Below are 17,704 nucleotides of genomic sequence, written 5' to 3'. Positions count from 1 at the left end.
GAAGAAATCGCATCACGGGAGAAGAGCCGAACACGATTATATTTTTGAATAGTGATTAAAACATATTTCTATTCAATAATAAATGGGACATTAATTTTATTTAAAAAGGCTCTAATAGTTATTCTGCGATAATTTTTAGTTATGCCATGGACTAACATAGTTATTTTCTATGCTTAGGTATATATTTAATTTTTATTTAGTACTTATGGTTATTGTACATCTTCAGTTTTTAGGTTTTGTTTAAGTTCTATTGTATTATCTTTATTCATTATAGTATGTTATTTAAAAATAGCAATTAACATATTATTGATATATAATAAAACATTTGTGGGGATATCATTCCATTCGTTTTTATAGATCCACAAACATTCAAATATAAAAGTAATTCTACCACTAAATTATTCATTGCATTGTAATATTTCTATAGTAATTATTTCTTTCTTTTTCTATTTTAAAGTTATCACGTGAAGAAATATATACATCTCCGTCTCGCTTATACTACCATTGGAAAAAATTAGTACTTTTAAAATAAACTGGTCCAAGCAATTATCTCCGTTCTTTGCTCTCGCACAATTTATACAGCAAATAATTCTTACATGTTCGTCTGACATCACGAATGGAAAAACAGTCGAACCGTGCATTTGTCTGAAAATAGTTGCCTTGAGGCATGTCGAATTTTACATAGTGGAATAACGGTCTACAAAATACCCAGAAATATAATCCCAGATGTTGAACACGGGCGGGGTGCCAGCAGCGCCAACTAGAATCCGATAACGAATAGCTGGTACCCCAAGACGTTTGTCTGGGATGTTATTGAAGGGTATTTCCAATCATTCAGTAACCGACCATCGTTTGGTTTAGACGTACCACCATCTACTGCCCAAGCCTGGTCTCCAGGTAACACCGCTACCATCCGTTTTATCTATTTTGTATTTTCTAAATTTTGTATTTTGCCAATAAATAACGGTCACATAATGTAAACACCATTGTTTCATTTCGTTTTACCTCCATTCACCGAGCATTATCATTTACCCTAAATAGTAAATACTATTTTTAATCGCACTGCGGAACACCTGAATATATTGGATATAATTCAGTGTATTCGTCACCTTGTTTCACAATAAAATATTTATCTATGAGGTATGACTTTGGTTACTTGGAAAACGGGTGGCACAAAAGCTTTTTTAATTTAACTTGAGTCCCGTATGCTACGTCTTGAAATATACAGAGAAATGCACCCAGGCAGTATTTTTTATCGTGTATTATTTATTTAGTTGATCAATCTGTGAACTTGGTCCATTATTCCGTGTTTGTGACGAAAGCCATATTGTTGCCCTGGAATAATATATCTTTCTTCAGTGGTTCTTTAGAGTCTTTTGATGTATAGTTTCTCGAAAATTTCAAATATCACAGGTAACAGACTTATGGGACGCCTTCAAATTTTTTTCTCTGGTTTGAGAATCATTATTAATTGGGCCACTTTCCAAGTGCTCAGATCCGGGAGAGAGCTTTGTGCAAAGTGGGTGCCGCGCGAGCTCACTTTTGACCAAAAACAAAGACTAGTTGATGATTCGGAGCACTGTTTGAAGATGATCAAGCGTAATAAACCCGAGTTTTTGCGTCGATATATGACAATGGATGAAACATGGGTCCATCATTTCACTCCGAAATCCAATCGACAGTCATCCGAGTGGAGTGCACACGATGAACCCGCTCCAAAGCGTGGGAAAACGCAACAGTCGGCTGGCAAGGTTATGGCGTTTGTATTTTGGGATTCGCATGGAATAATTTTCATTGACTACCTTGAAAAAGGAAGAACCATCAACAGCGACTATTACATAGTGTTATTTGACAGTTCGAAGGACGAAATCGCCGAAAACGGTCGCATTTGAAGAATAAGAAAGTGCTGCTTCATCAAGACAATGCACCGTGTCATAAGTCAGTGAAAACGATGGCAAAAATCTATGAATTGGGCTCCGAGTTGCCTCCTCATCCACCGTATTTTCCATATCTGGCCTCCAGCGACTATTTAATGTTCTCAGATCTCAAAAAAATGCTGGCTGGAAAGAAATTTTCATCGAATGAAGAGGTGATCGCCGAAACTGACGCCTATTTTGAAGCAAACACACGCGACAAGTAGTCGACAATCGAAAAGTTGGAGGGTCGCTATAATCAGTGTATCACCCTTGAAGGGGATTATGTTGAATAAAAAAAATTCTCAAAAAAATGTGGTTTACTATGGTAAGCCGGGGACTTTTCAATTGACCTGTTAGGTTATTCGGAAATTTGCTTGCAGTTTTTTTATCATTAGTACATTATTAACGCCATTTGTCAAGGCAAAGTATTATATTACTTTTTAGTAATGGAGCATATTTTAGTTAGATTACCTATTTATTTTTGGTCTTCTTTATTTTTTAGTGGCAGTCTGTAGTAGGAAAAATATCGATAATTTTATTAGTCGATATTTTTCGATATTTTAAACCAAAAATTAAAGATATTTCTTAAAAGTTTTAGAAACCTTTTAATTTATGTTTAATAAAGTTGGTACTTAAAAATTCATTCAAAATATCGCAACTTTTTAAACTGTTTCGAGAATATCAATATTTTTGGGCCAATATATCAATATTTTTATTTTTTTCTTCCTTCTTTATTTCTTCTTTATTAAACTTTTTAAAATATCGATATATCTAAACATCGATATTGTATAATTATACTAATTTTTTAGTTTATATTAAATATTAAAAAATCATCAGATCTCATAATTATAGATAAATAAGGTATATTCAGCTCCAAGGCTGTATGTACATATGGGGAAATTTCACTATAAGATTGACATAATACCATCATAAATTAATGAATGTTACCTATATTTTATAGCATAAAATTTATAAATGTCATTAAGTGATTTATCCTTCAAAGTTAGAAACAACTAGTTGTTAGTTGTTAACTGTGTTGAAATTATTTCAGACACAATGGTTAAGTAGTTTTAGAAAATAAAAGTAGACGAGCACAAGATGATTTGGATGGAAGAATCACAGTTCTTATAAGAAGATATTATGCTAGTATAAAATAGGCTTGGTAACAAAGATATAGGGGTATAAAAATAAGTACTAACATATTCACACCGCAGTGATATGATAACTGCTGTCTGAAGAATATAGGTAAACGACTCTTTTCTAAAATTGCTATATTTACTACCTCTATTTTAGGTAGAAAATATAATGATTACAATCTAAATGACTTTATAACTAGAAAGGATGGGGAAAACAATTGTTTTTATGGCACGTTTAAATTTGTTAATAATTACGATTTGCAAAATAGCAGTATTATTTCATATTTCAGAAACACGATTCTTGCAAGGAAAATACAAATATATTAATTTAAATTTTTCATATTTTTTTATAAGGTTTTTATAGAACTTTATGTACTATTATTAATTATTAATAACTAATACCTATACACACATTTATCATTCAAAAACATTTTTGTAGCAAGAATTAAATTACAAGGATAAAAACAGGGCTATTTTTTCGAAGCCAAAACCTATGTCATTCATAATCCTGCTAATTTTTTCCATTCTGGCTCAAATTTGTTGGCCCGATTCGCACTCCATGGGACAAGATTCTGTTCGTCGCCAAACGCTGAAGATCATCTGGCAAACATTGGAAATAAGCAACCAAGTAAGTTTGCTGAATTCTGTTTTGCCTATGCAAGAAAATTTAAAATACAATTTTATATATTCATTCGGCCCGAATACAGGTCTGCACCCAACATTACATGACAGCGCTCAACCACATGTTGCAACAGTTGTGAAAGATAACCTCTTTGCATAGGATGTTCTGCCATATCTAGCGCATTCGTCAGACGAGATATAACGCCCCCTGTTTATGACTTGTTCAGCAGCATGGTTTGGCTAAAACACAATTTGGCAATGCTGAAAATATTCGAAAATGGATCGACGATTGAATCTCTGCCTAACTAACATGCAGAATTTTGCCAAAAATATAAGAAAAATTTATCGAAAATATTTTAATCAATATATATTCTCATATCAACTTTCTAGGTAAATTATTTAGTGTCGCTATATGTATATTTAATTATGCCAGTTCATTAAATAGCATATATGTAATGCATTTATTTATTACAGTTTATTAATAAACATTCAATTATCTATCAAGCGCATAGAATAATAGATGTCATTGGAAAATCCCATGAAGAAAAAATTATGTTCAGGTTTATTCAGATGTAGGACAAGCTTTCGATAAGGTTTGGCATGACGGCCTTATTCATAAGCTACAGAAAATGTTACCGAAGCAACACACGGAACTATACAAATCTTATACGCCTTATCATGCCCAGAATGTTTAGAGTTAAATAAGAGGAAGCCTACTCTACAATCAAAGAATACTAAAGCAGGAAATGTTTTGGGGACAGATCGTTACCTACTTTACATAAGTGATGTACCACAAATGGAATATCTCACAGTAGCTGCATTTCCTTATGATGTTGCAATTATTGTTGTCGAAGACATTTGATCTTGAGTAATGTAATGTAGTGAGGTGTGTTTAATAGCAAAAACAGCAAAACATACATGTTATTAAACTAAAGACTAAGTTAGGACTTAGTCCCTTAGATATATAACTAGATTGAAGTTATTGTAAAGACCAATTGTATATTGGTCAGCAACGAAGTTCATCTATGATAAAATAATAGAAGCGTAAAGCCTTACATATTTTAACAAAATTTTATTAATATTTTTATAATAAAAAATAATAGGAATTAATAGGAAAAAATAAGATACACTATAATTATTTCAATACCAATTTTAATGGTAAAATCTACTGCCAAAAATAAGTTGACTCGGGTGTCGAAAGAAAACGCTGATTGTTAATAATTAAAATGTAGTGTATGCTATTGTTTACTGACTTTCCAGCTATATCATTCCGTTGTTATATCTCTTTTATCAAGATTCCCTATATGTAATTGCTATAAAACATAAAATCAATATCAGTGAGCTTAAACTCAAAGCTCAGGCAAAAATCACGATAAAGATGATTTCTATGTATTTACGAGCATTTTAACACCAAACCAGCCATATCTCTACATAAGCTCCATAAGGATAAGCTATAAATTATCCCGAATCTTATTTATTTTATTCGATATATTTTATTTAGAAGCGGTCAACATTTTTCAACGGCGAATTTGACCGTTCGCTTTTTGCGTTTAATTTTATCGTCAACAGTGTAAACATATATAATATGTCCTGGTATGAGAACGGCTAATAGTTTCTGATAGTTAATAATTTTATTCTCAGACTTTTCATATGATAAACAAATCCGTAAACGAGAAAAAGGAAACAACAGTTTCTACGACTTTATATTTTATGTAGTTCTGTTCTAAAATAAGAACATCTTTATCGTATTTTAGGTTTCTTCATTATTCCATGTTTGATGTAGCCCGACTGACCGACTGTGTTTATATTTGTTTTCTTTATATTAATCTTATCTGATGGTTGTCTCGATTTTTCCGTACTTCTTGTTAAGCGTCTTTCTACTTTAAATTTGCTAATTCATTGTTATGATTGAATAATGATATAATTTTCTGACTTAGCATTAACGTCGAAAATATACATTGGGAAATAACGATTTTCTTAGCGAAAGAAATAGCGACTTATTGAATCGACTTCTCAAACGGCATTGCGAGTTGTAGGATAATATAATGTAAGCGATACCTCTACTATATATACATCACTCATAACATGACGCTACTTTTATTCATTCACACATTTCTATTTTACACTTTTCAGAATTAACAGCGAATGTTATTTTCCAATTTGCAAAATTAAAACAATAATTAAATGGATACGCACCACGATGGAATATCTTTTTATGTCTGTTCAGATTGAAACTGTTATAGTAGCTTTTTTAACAATATTCACAAATCAATCATTTATCTATTACTGCTCAGCATTTATAATAGAAATATGAACAATACAAGAACAAATAAACTATAAACAACAGATTCTACCTCTCCATTGCTTGTAACTGGCAACGTCGTAAAATCAAGCGGAAACTACAGAAGTTTACCGAATACCGGTTGCGATTCTACAGAAATAGCCACTATTATTATTTATTACTTAATAGAGAAAATTTAAGCCATGCAATACGATAACATGTATGTAAGGTATAAATTATTAGTCAAATTTTATAATTTAGTAATGATGTAGATTGTTCCATGGCAAAGGGATATTTACGTTAAATGATATAAAGATAGAACTTTTGTTTGTAAATAATAATAATGGTAAGAATGATAACGAATTTAGGTCAAGAAAGCAATACAAGGTATTCCTAAGTTACAAGAAGAAAAGCGGAAGAAAAGATAGAAGAAATGGACACACTTTGGATTTGGAACTTTATAAAGTTCAACCTTTTACAAACCAAACCATACTAAGCAATATTATGGTAAGTTTCGGTTCGTGAGGCATACGACAAAGACTGTCGAGCGGAGTACCACTACACATGTAAAATATGTTTATATTTATATAATTGTCAGTACCCTGAAAACAGTATCAAAGGCATAGTGAGTAAACACATTCATGTATGCCTTTTATCACAGCTTCAACGGCAGAAAATGACAAAGACATATTAATTACACGACTCTACGAAAAAATCGATCTATGTCCTAAATATTTATGATTTTCCGCTTAGTTATGAACAAAAAACAAAAAAAATTACCTTTTTTTGGTATAAAGTTTGCTTTTAGTTATGGTAATAATATTCATATTTGAATTTTTTATAAATTTTTATTATTTTTAATAAATTAAAAAATACCGCGCGATCAGAGTGGGGTTTAAACATTCACATAGCGCTGATAGATGGCACTAGAGTGATAAACAACAATCAGGTATTTTGTACAAATCTAGAATACCTTAAAATGTCGTCGCGAAAGTGTAAATATGATGCTGGTGCATTTTGTTATATAGGTGGGCAATTTATTAAAGTTCGAGGCGGAAAATACGACTTAAATAGATCTCACGTTCTCTGTAAAGCCTACGAAGCATATTTTAACTGTCCTGTTCGGAATCAAGACAAGACATGGACTCCACATGTTGCTTGTAATAATTGTAAAAGATGTTTGAAAGGTAATCAGCAAATTCATTTTAATTAAATGGTGAATTAAATATAATATGCATATTAAAATCCTATTTCTATATTTTAGGATGATATCAAGTTGAGAAAAGCTCAATGAAATTTGCGACACCAAGCATTTAGAGAGAACCAAAAGGTCACATTAACGACCGCTACTTTTGCATTTTGAATTTGAGTAAAAGACGTAGAGGTAGACATGCAAAACCTATCGAATATCCTGATCTGGAATCCCCTTCTGCTCCAGTCGCACATGATCTGACACGACCAGTACCTGAGCCACCGAAAAAATTATCGCGGAAAAGTAGCTCATCTCTTAGTTCTCATTTTTACCTACACCAGAACAACCAAAACACCATTTTATTACTACAGAAGATTTTAATGATTTAATTCGGGATTTAAATTTTCCAAAAAGTATAGCAGAGCTTTTAGGCTCTCGCTTAAAACAGTGGAATTTGCTTGATAATGTTATACATATATGAATACAATGAAAACATGATGGGAGACTATATTTGGGGATTATTAAGAGATAGTACCTATGAACATAAAAGAAAAAGTAAAAGCGTGCACTTTTAAATTATTTTATACTTTTTTGTAAGTTATTTTGATAGTAAAACTTAATAAAAATAATTAAAATGTTCATTTAAATGGTTTCATTTTCAATTAAAAATTAACACCGCAGATTTTGACAAATATCGTTCAAGTGGATTCCTAAATAAAAAAAACAATTTCGTCCAACTACGACCTAAAGAATTGGAATTTAATGCATTAAAATTAAAGTCAAATTTTGTGTTGATCCGTGTTACTGATAAATCCTGGGCCAGCAGAGCCAAATCTTCCATATTCAAAAGAGAAAAGAGAAAATCTTCCATTTCATTCTCCATATAACTATTACTTACTTACGATCAATGGTATTCAAAAAATGATCAGTGATGAATACTATGTTAAACGATGATAAATATATGATGCTGTTTTTTACAAGAAATTAAAAAAAACTGCGAAAGCAAAATATAATTATTGCCATTACTAAGTTAGATTTTTATCATACCATTTGACATAACAATTAAAAGAAAATTCGTATAAAATAAATTTTTAAGTTTGAAGTAATAGTATAGCAACAGTTTGAAGTTCATTGGTATTCCTCTCGTGGAGTAAAATTCGGAGGAAATCTATTTATTTTATCCTTTTGAATATATTGTTCAACCCCAATGCAATCAGTATTGTAACATAACCGGATTTGCTGCGTTTATTGTGTACGGATTTGGTAGCAAAACCATTAGTTTTTATTTGCTCAATTTGTGTAACGACGTGCCGACGGAGTGCCAAGAAAAGAAAACACGTCTTTACCGTGGTTATTTACAGCAAATGTGAAGGCTCGCGTCTAAATGTTGACACGTTTAATTCTTTAAACAAAAAATGTATTCGTTCTGTTTCTTTATATTAGGTTGATAATGGAACGTCATTTTAAATAGGAGTTCGGAATGGGGAGTTAATGTCTAATAATAATCATAATAGTTAGCAGCCGGCTTGGTGGCGCAGTACTAAAGGCGATAGGACGGTTCACCTACTGTTGCGATGGCCGCGGGTTCGAATCCTGCCTGGGTATGGTCCTAAATTTATGTTTGTGATTATTTAATTGTTGTTGTCCTAGGCAAGAGTGAATGATCCGACAAGGAAAATGATCCCAGTCACGCCAGTAACCAAGCTGGGCAAGACCGGATGTCTTCTGGGATTTCTAGTAGTGTTGGGAACTATCGACTGAAATCGACTAACGACTGTTTGGTAATTGACTACCTTTTAATATCGACTGTTTCAGTCGCTATTTTTGCTTCGACTGATTTTACTACTAATTTTAATTTAATATATCATATTAATTTAATAGTAATCAAAATACTGTCTATCATTTTTTAGAATTTTTTGCAATCCAGCAGTTTTACTGCTACATGACTGCTATATATAATTACATTATACTATATAGCATAAAATTTGACTGGATGTTTTTAGGTATTGTTTTTAAGTTAGTCATTCTATTAATGTGACTGATTTGTTACCGTTATCCATTATTCTGAGTCTATATATATATATATATATATATATATATATATATATATATATATATATATATATATATATATATATATATATATATATATATATATATAATTCTTCTCATCTAAAATATTGTTATTGTATATATTATATTAGATCTATTATTGTGTACTCTAGTCTAAAAATTTGAAAAAATCTATTTTTTCATATCTTCAAAACTAAACTCTTTAAGAAAATGTTATATAGAAGAAGAAATTCCCATAAACACGTGATGATATTATGTCGAATTTAAGTGTTTTCATGTAGATTTCATAAATAATAGTAACATTACCTGATTGCATTTGTACTAATCGTTATGTGCTTCATATTCAAATACATCATTTACACTAATAACTTCGAACTATTCCCTTTCGTAAACTTTCGTCTATCCGCTATGATCTATATCTGTTACCATATACTTCTACAAACAATCGATGCTCATCTGAGAAACTGCCAACAAAATATTTCAAATTTTAAAATATTCCATTAATAAGGATTAATCAACCGAGAATTTAAAAAGTAAACAGATATCCTGCTACAAAAACCTTAACAATACTTAATAGTTATGTTCTTACGATTTGCTAAACTTAAGATATAATGTTTTACACAACACAATTTTAATACAGTTTCTGACAGAATATTCTTTATCAAACGGCAAACCTGTACGGGTATATAATAATATTGATAGGCCATAAATAATTTAGCAGCAAAAGTTTGAGTTGATTATTAACCGTGCCTTAGTCGTAACATAAGCTTTTCTTGTTTTTCATAATAGATAAGTATTGTTGCAGTTACGTTTAACGTTTTAGATATGACGATTTTGAGCAAAACAAACTAAACAATTATAAGAGTTAACTCTCGATGGGTTTGTGTTGAGCAGTAAGAGAATAATAGCCGTTAAGCTTGACAATACGTACAAACATCCTTGTAAAACCTTGAATGAGGAAAGACTTCATGATATAGTCCACATTGCAAAACCATTTGGTTTGGCTTGAGAATTATTAAAAAAATACAAAAGTATGGACATATGACGGATCCACTGCTATTGTAAAACTCAACGGGATCCAGTTTGAGCAAATGCAGGAGCGAGTTCTTCGAATCTGTAATGTAGGAGAAAAAAGTAGCATCGCAATAGCAATCGCTGAAATAATAAGCCGAATCGGCCAAGTTGAGAGACCATTTGCTTCTCTGGCAATATGTGGAGCATGTGGAATAAAGGAAATACTATAATCAAAAATAAATTATGCCTTTTTCGAACGCTTATCTTGCCTTCTGTATGTCTCCGACACTTGGGTATTGTTACAGTATGTTATCTGTTAGCTTGGGGTCTTTCAAATGTGATGCTGAAAAACAGACTCTCTCCCCGAATGCCGGCTATGGATTGACGATGATGATGATGGTGGCGGCTTGAATAGAAGCTTCCATTTTTATGGTACTCCCTTCAGCGGTATATATACTAAAATTGGAGCGATACAGAGAAATACACCCGCTCATTAAAATTCCAGCCAGGGTTATCCCGACACACACTAATATCAATTTCTCCCGGGACTATGACAAAGTTTCATATCATAAATTTCGTGCAGTTCGTAATCGCCTATCTCTGTAATTTCCACCAGTCCAGATTATCGGTGATAGATCACTTCCTGAGCCTGTAGCTGTCGATCACTTCATGAGGAAATTATCAATATTCTCCAATAATATTCCCGCTTCAACCAAATTACCCTGATAGATACCTTGATTATTTTTTATCTATACGAATGGATTCAAGAGCAATGATTATGTGGGCGCTACTTTTACATCAGCGTTATCAGAAAAACATTTCAAGTTTCCCTCTTTATCGGGCAGATTAACGGCTGAACCACTAGCCATCTACAATTCTCTAAAGTTTGTATAGAATATACAAATAAATCTTACAGTGATCGCATCCCACTCGATGAGCTCCTTGGAAAACCTTAATTCAGTACAACCCTGTTACCCATTGGGACCACTCATCCGCGGATTGATTGTAAATTTGAGAAGCAATGGTAAAACCGCTACATCTGTGCGGCTTTCCTCTCAAACTGGAACCAAACTGCTCTGCTCTTTAGGCACTGAATCAAGGTAACGACATGGTTACATAGTTTTCTTGCTGATGCAATCGTTCAGGGTCTTTAAGTCACACTCACTCGACTCAACTCATTTGTGCTTTCGTTAAACTCTAGTCAGTCCTACTACTCCAGTTGATGTCTAATTTTATTAAATATATATCTATTCTTCTCAACTAAGATATTATTAAAGGGGTAATATAAACTAAAAATTAGATTTTTATTGTATTTTCAAAACAGGATCTCTCATTTTTTTTTCGGGGACATAGTTCTTAGTAACACGCTATCCATATATGAAATTTTAAACCCCATTTTCTCGAAACCACTTTTTCCTAGACGGATGACATGATATCTCAATTTCTACAGAACCAATTTATTTGAAATTTGACGTGAGCCTTCTTTATCAAAATAAAACTGTAATAAAATATTGATTTTAACTATTTTTTAAAACAGCCGGAAAACAGCATTTAGCGAAGAAAACGTTTGACTTTTTTTAAATATATTATTGTCTCCTTGTTACCAACGAGGGTTTATCTGGAGTGAACCAACTGTTTAACGTGGGCTCCGAACCACGGTCCTGGAATCATCCCAGAAGACATCCGGTCTTATCCAGCCTAGGACAATCACAAATATTAAGACCCTTCCACTTTATCAGCCTGTAATCTTTTGGATTTTTAATTTTTTCACTTTTGTTTCTTTTATGTTTTCTTTAAACATTAATAAATATAAAACACCTACTAAGTTGTTAATTTTTTTTTAATTTCACTTGAAAAAATACTTAAAATTAATGCTCAATCTCAACTAGAATACCCCGCTAAGCAAACGGTATGACCTTAAAATATATCTACAACAACGACAATATATTATAAAAATTTAACTTTACTTTTTTTATTTAACTTTTAAATTTAAATTTACTTTTACACCTTTCTATAAACACATCTTGTTACCCATCCTAAATAGGTCGGGTTCTTAAGAGTAATATAGACCTTTTTCAATAGACCTTGGATCGTTTTATCATTTACGAATTTCAGGAGGGTGTGCGAATCGAACGAAAGATAAGAATGAACTTACCAATTTTTATCAGGTCGGTATCCGATATCGCCAAGTTGTAATTTCAGTTCGTAGCGCTCACTATCTTCTAAATTTCTCTTGATGGTCAGGAACGTGCCATTACGAACCTTGGTGTCGGGCCTGAACTTCTCGTTTCCAGTGTCAGTCTTGACGGCACTATATTCGTATTTTGATTGACTCGATTGTCTGAAACCAAAGCAAAATCGTTCGATCAATCAAACCGAAAAAACATCCTAGGAGCAGAACATTAGATTCGAATTACTACGTACAGCAAAAAGTTTCTGATGAAAAGTTTCAAATTTCGTTCGCTTCTTTCGCCTACATGTTCTCTAAAGGACTGTAATCTTATTACCTTTTTCTTTAGATGTAGTATATCTGAAGTAGTTCTGAGTTCCAATCGCATATAAGTAAAATGTTAAGGGTAAGGGATTCAAAATAGTACAGTACATCAATTATATGTGAATCTTTAAAGCAACTCAGATCCTTTACATATCTGTATAAAAAATCTAACAGCGTTACCTTTCTGCTGAAATCAAAATTTGCTGATATCAAAATTGTCTAACAACTTCAAATAATCTTCTATAATGAACTTTGTAACATTTAAGTATAAATAAACTCCAAAAAATGCCTTATTTATTTTCTATAGTTGTCTAGTTGTTCTATGGAGTAATTGTTTAATTTTTAAGCCAAATACATTTTCTGCTTTATTTATTAAGAGAAATGTGTAAAATGTATATTAATTACAATATATTCGTTCTTTTTAATAACTTTATTCCGTATTTCTGGCAACATGGTGGTACCGTGTTGAAAGAGCGATATTAGTTTGGTAGCTACCCAATCATCGAATAATTTTCGCACATATATCATTGCACAATGTGTGGTGTGGTACGTTCGGTATGGCAGAACTTGTTTCATTTAGTTTAACAGCTCGTTATAAACTACACCTTATTGATCCCACCATATGCATAGCACTTTATGAAATAATCCATGTCAATAATATATTCAGTCAAAGTGTTTAATAGCCATTTTTCCTGTTTTTGGATCTTTCTCGTTTGTAAACGCCTGTTGATTCAACTATATATCTGGTATCTGAACATTCTTTGAAAGTTTGAGCTGAGTTTTATTCAATAAGGCCTGCAGATTATTGTATTCGAACTGTTTTGGTTCTCCAAGTGGTCAGTGACATCAAAATTATCCCTTTTAAATCGAAAAGAAAACTGACTATTGGGATATGGCTGAGCAACATTATTATAAGTTACAAAATCTGTTTGAATGGTCTCAATAGCAGATTTCTTCAGATTAAGTAGCAAAAGTAATGATTGTCGAAAATTCCACTTTAACACGTGATGCTTTCATTGGACGCCGATTACGCTCCAGCGCGTTAGATGTGCGGTGGTCTTTCTAAGCCCTGTATTTAATTTGGCATTATCAGTGTGCCCGTACGGTTGTACAGGCAGTATTTGAAGACTATAAGTGAGTTATTTATGTGCTTGGTTTCAATTTTTCCCTTTTGATTAATATGTATTATAGAATTGCGTATGATGGGAAATAATATCGATATGTCGGGGCCTTATCGTCCTAAAAGTGGAAAAATAAATATGAAACGTGCCCTAACTTTGCAACAAATATATAGGTAATCGTATTCCAATTTACGACTTTCGTTTGTTCGTCATAAAAAGGTTAGTAAAGGCTCCGTCCAAACCTACTTCCAGAGCGGCTATCAGCGAACATATTTTGAAAACACAAGAGGAGAAGAAAGCAGGAAAGATAATGAGGAAGCAATGTAAAAATTATGAATGACAAAAAAAAGAAAAGGCACTATTTATGTATGCAGTGCATATCCTGGATATCATGGTTACTGTTTAGACTGCGGAAAAATTAGTCATAAGTGACCTGTTATGATTTATCTGAATAGGGTTTTTATTTATTTTGTGAGTTTTAGTAAAAATTTGTATTAGCTTATGGTCGTTCATTTATTTCGATTGACTTCTCAATTTAATTGAATAGATATTTTGTTTGTTTGTAATTTATTTGTTTGTTTGTAACATTTATTTAGTTATTTTTTTCTCGTTTTACAGCTGAATATTTTTTACCTTATTTTAGTAGTTGATTCATTCCCATTATATACATAATTTTGTTATGATATATTAAATTATGCCTTCTAATCAACAATGCGGCTATCGCCAATAATATTTTACCTCAGTGCCGATCACGGCGTGGCGCGTGACACAAAAAATAAATTTTTATCAAAAAAATATTAAAATCTAAACTGGACACACGTTAAAAAACATTATTGGGAATATTTTATTGTTGTAATCAGAACAAACGTTATAATTCGTTGCATTTTTTAATTCTAATTAAATAAAATTTAAGGTATAAATTATATAATAGTATTTTGTTTAATCATTCGCGACAGTAAATAAAGGTCTACGAATGGCCTAGTTCACAAGATTGGCGCATACATATTTAAATTGTTCTTCTCTGACATTGCCCTACCTTTTGCTTGCTTACCCCCAATCGATATTAAATAAACAATAAGTTTCGTGTATTAATGTTCTCTATATATAGGTTTTTTTAAAGGTCTATTTTAAGTTTCCACGAAATATTTATAGCGTCTCGAATCTATAGATTTCCTGAACGATTGTTCGGGTTTACAATAACATGAAAAAGCATGGGTATAAAAAGTAAAATCAATCTTAGCAAACAATAATGTTGAACAAGGCTCTTAATAGAATTATGCACAAATAATTTCATTTAATCGAAACATGTCTAGTAACCAACATCAATACTATTAAATGCAAATTTCTCTCTATAGCTGGCTGCATTTTCTCAATTAAAGCTAACAACACCTGCATTAGTGAGGTATTACATCACGAATGTTCTTGTTGTTTACATTATTGCAGCTGTAATTAAAATCAGCCATATGTACTATAAATTATTAATAAGATTTATTGTTTTTTAATGTGTGTTTCTATAAAAAATATCGATATTGCAAAAACTTTTTATGCAGGAATTCAGTTTTATATCATTTCCCTGAAAGCATTCTAGAAACATTTTTCCGTTCTATATGGAAAAATCATATATAACATCCCACTTTCATTTTTAGTATATGATATATTTATTTTTATATACTCACTGCTACTTTATATACTCACACAACTCCTTTTAAACATTTTTATATTTGACATAACGAAACACTCGAGGTTTTTTATGCATTATGTTTATTAGTAATATTACTTCAGATATCAAGTTACGTTTAATAATTAAAAAATTACTATTCTGGATATTTTCTCAATTGTTAATTGAGTTATAATTAATTTATATGTGTAGTTCACGATGCCCAGGATGCTACATTATCATGAAAATCTTAGTCGCCAACTTACCCAGTGTATTAACATTTTAATGATGTATATAATGGGGCTCTCTGTTAGAATGGAAAAATTGTTGAAAAAACGGCATGTTTTAAATTTTTTGTGACTTTTTATGTATCGGATTGCTGGAAAACTCGCATCGATCGTAGATCTCGCATATTTAAAAATGCATAGAAATATAATCAGAATCTCAAATTCATAACTCCACATTCCGAGATATATTCAAGTAGGTTAAATAAATAGTAGCTGACTACCAAACAACTCATTTCTCACTTCCTTTTTTTCTTCCTCTTGTTTAACTGATGTTTACTATTACTAGTGATAATAAATCATTAAAATTGAGGTACTGGCGCACAAAAAATAGTCGTGCAAGTTTTAAAGTGTTGGCTTAAGGGATTATTACACATTTTTCCTGTTCTATTTTAAGGAAATTATACAAGGGAACAACTAATTAAGTGAAAGTTTTCCAGAGTTAATAGTTTGGTTTGGTTTCGAAGGAAAAACATGTAGTGTACAGTCCAAAGCATATGAACACTCCAAATTGAAAGTTTTAGTATCTGTGCACAACAAGTAACAAGCAACAAGTGATAACAGACAATGAAACAGTAAGCATTACAGAAAAAGGCAAATTTTGAATAAACCAGGTCCACCAGGGATTATATTAACAGTCTAGGGTTATAAAATAAAAATATAAAAACCTCACCGCTGAAATAAAACTGTTGAAAAAGTGAAGAAGAGCAAAGTAAAACTAGAAAATAGTAACCAAATAAATAGCAAAGACAGAAATTAGTTAAATAACAAGTTCTTTAAATAAGCGATGATAGAAGATGAAGAGCACAATTTAATTACTCTTCTCTATATTGGCACGTTCATATTTATGTCTGTGAGGAGGATATTCATTGTAAAGAGTGTAAGGACTGGATCAGATAATAACAATGACAGCGATACAAGCCAAGATAAAGTTAAATTCACCAATAAATATACAAACAAAATTATACACTCTCTTCTAACTCCAACTAAAATGAACAAACAAGGCGTAGGTACAAGGGAAAAAGCCAAATCCAAATACGCTAAATACATGGTCACGATAATCAGGAGGAATCAATTATTAGTGGAGTTTATATATGCTTACAATTACTAATAATCGAAAACTATAACATCAGTTACTCATATCCACATTTTGTGTATTAGTTTCAGTTTCTTATCAGTTTCTGACTTCTAAAATAGTAGTTATTTAAACTTTAAAGTTGCAACAGAAAAACGCTATTATCTTTGAATATATTCTCTGAATATCTATCTGAACGCAATACATATGAACCTGATCTACCTTTGTCGGAATAAAGTAAATAATGAGAATGTATCTGATGAATTGTGTTATGGTTAGTACAAATATCTTCTGATTTGATATGATCGAACTAACTATCCTAGTTTAGAGGCAACTTAAGCTGTTAATATTATTAATTATTATGTTACTGTATAATTAATTAATCAATGAATTTTTGAATCTTTAGAATGTTTAGAATACTAATACTAAAACCAAGTTTTCTTAAAAAATTGTGACGTTAATTAAAAAACTTGCCTTTTAGCACCTATATCTATAATGAATTCAAATGATACTAATATGAACAGTAACATGTTTTAAGAAAATGTGTTCTTAAAAAAACATTGAACAAGTTATTAAACGCTCCAATAAAAAGTATCTAAAATTATAAATTTTAAGTTGTCACTAAATTAATCAACACCAAAAAAGTTTGCACAGGTTGCTGCATAATATATCAGGTGAACCGGAAAGTCACTACCGATTCTCATTCGGACATAATAACTACATAATTTTCAAGAAAATCGAAAAATGTATTTATTCAAAGTACTAGCCATTTGATTCTATACATCTTGCCCATCTTTTAGGCAACTTATCAAACTTTTAAACAAATCCTAAAAAAACTGT

The 17,704-nt window shown here is 31.5% G+C and overlaps 1 protein-coding gene and 1 pseudogene across 9 annotated transcripts in view; one reads left to right on the top strand and one right to left on the bottom strand.

Annotated features, from left to right (window-relative positions):
* Slob (Slowpoke binding protein) overlaps positions 1-17,704 on the bottom strand; it is an 82,026-nt gene that overhangs the window by 27,877 nt on the left and 36,445 nt on the right. For all 9 annotated transcript variants that reach the window (XM_076419479.1, XM_076419475.1, XM_076419477.1 and 6 more), the window contains exon 3: positions 12,389-12,574. In XM_076419479.1, the coding sequence (XP_076275594.1) occupies positions 12,389-12,574 (186 nt within the window). The remainder of the gene's footprint in view (positions 1-12,388; positions 12,575-17,704) is intronic.
* Positions 6,934-7,627, top strand: LOC143200106 (uncharacterized; annotated as a pseudogene).

The sequence above is a fragment of the Rhynchophorus ferrugineus genome, unplaced genomic scaffold (assembly GCF_030347505.1).
Source record: "Rhynchophorus ferrugineus isolate W39M unplaced genomic scaffold, kcgeb_rfMv2 rfM1, whole genome shotgun sequence".
NCBI classification, from domain to species: Eukaryota; Metazoa; Arthropoda; class Insecta; order Coleoptera; family Curculionidae; genus Rhynchophorus; species Rhynchophorus ferrugineus.
The sequence above is the reverse complement of the archived record's forward strand: the minus strand, read 5'-3'. Positions and strand labels throughout refer to the sequence as shown.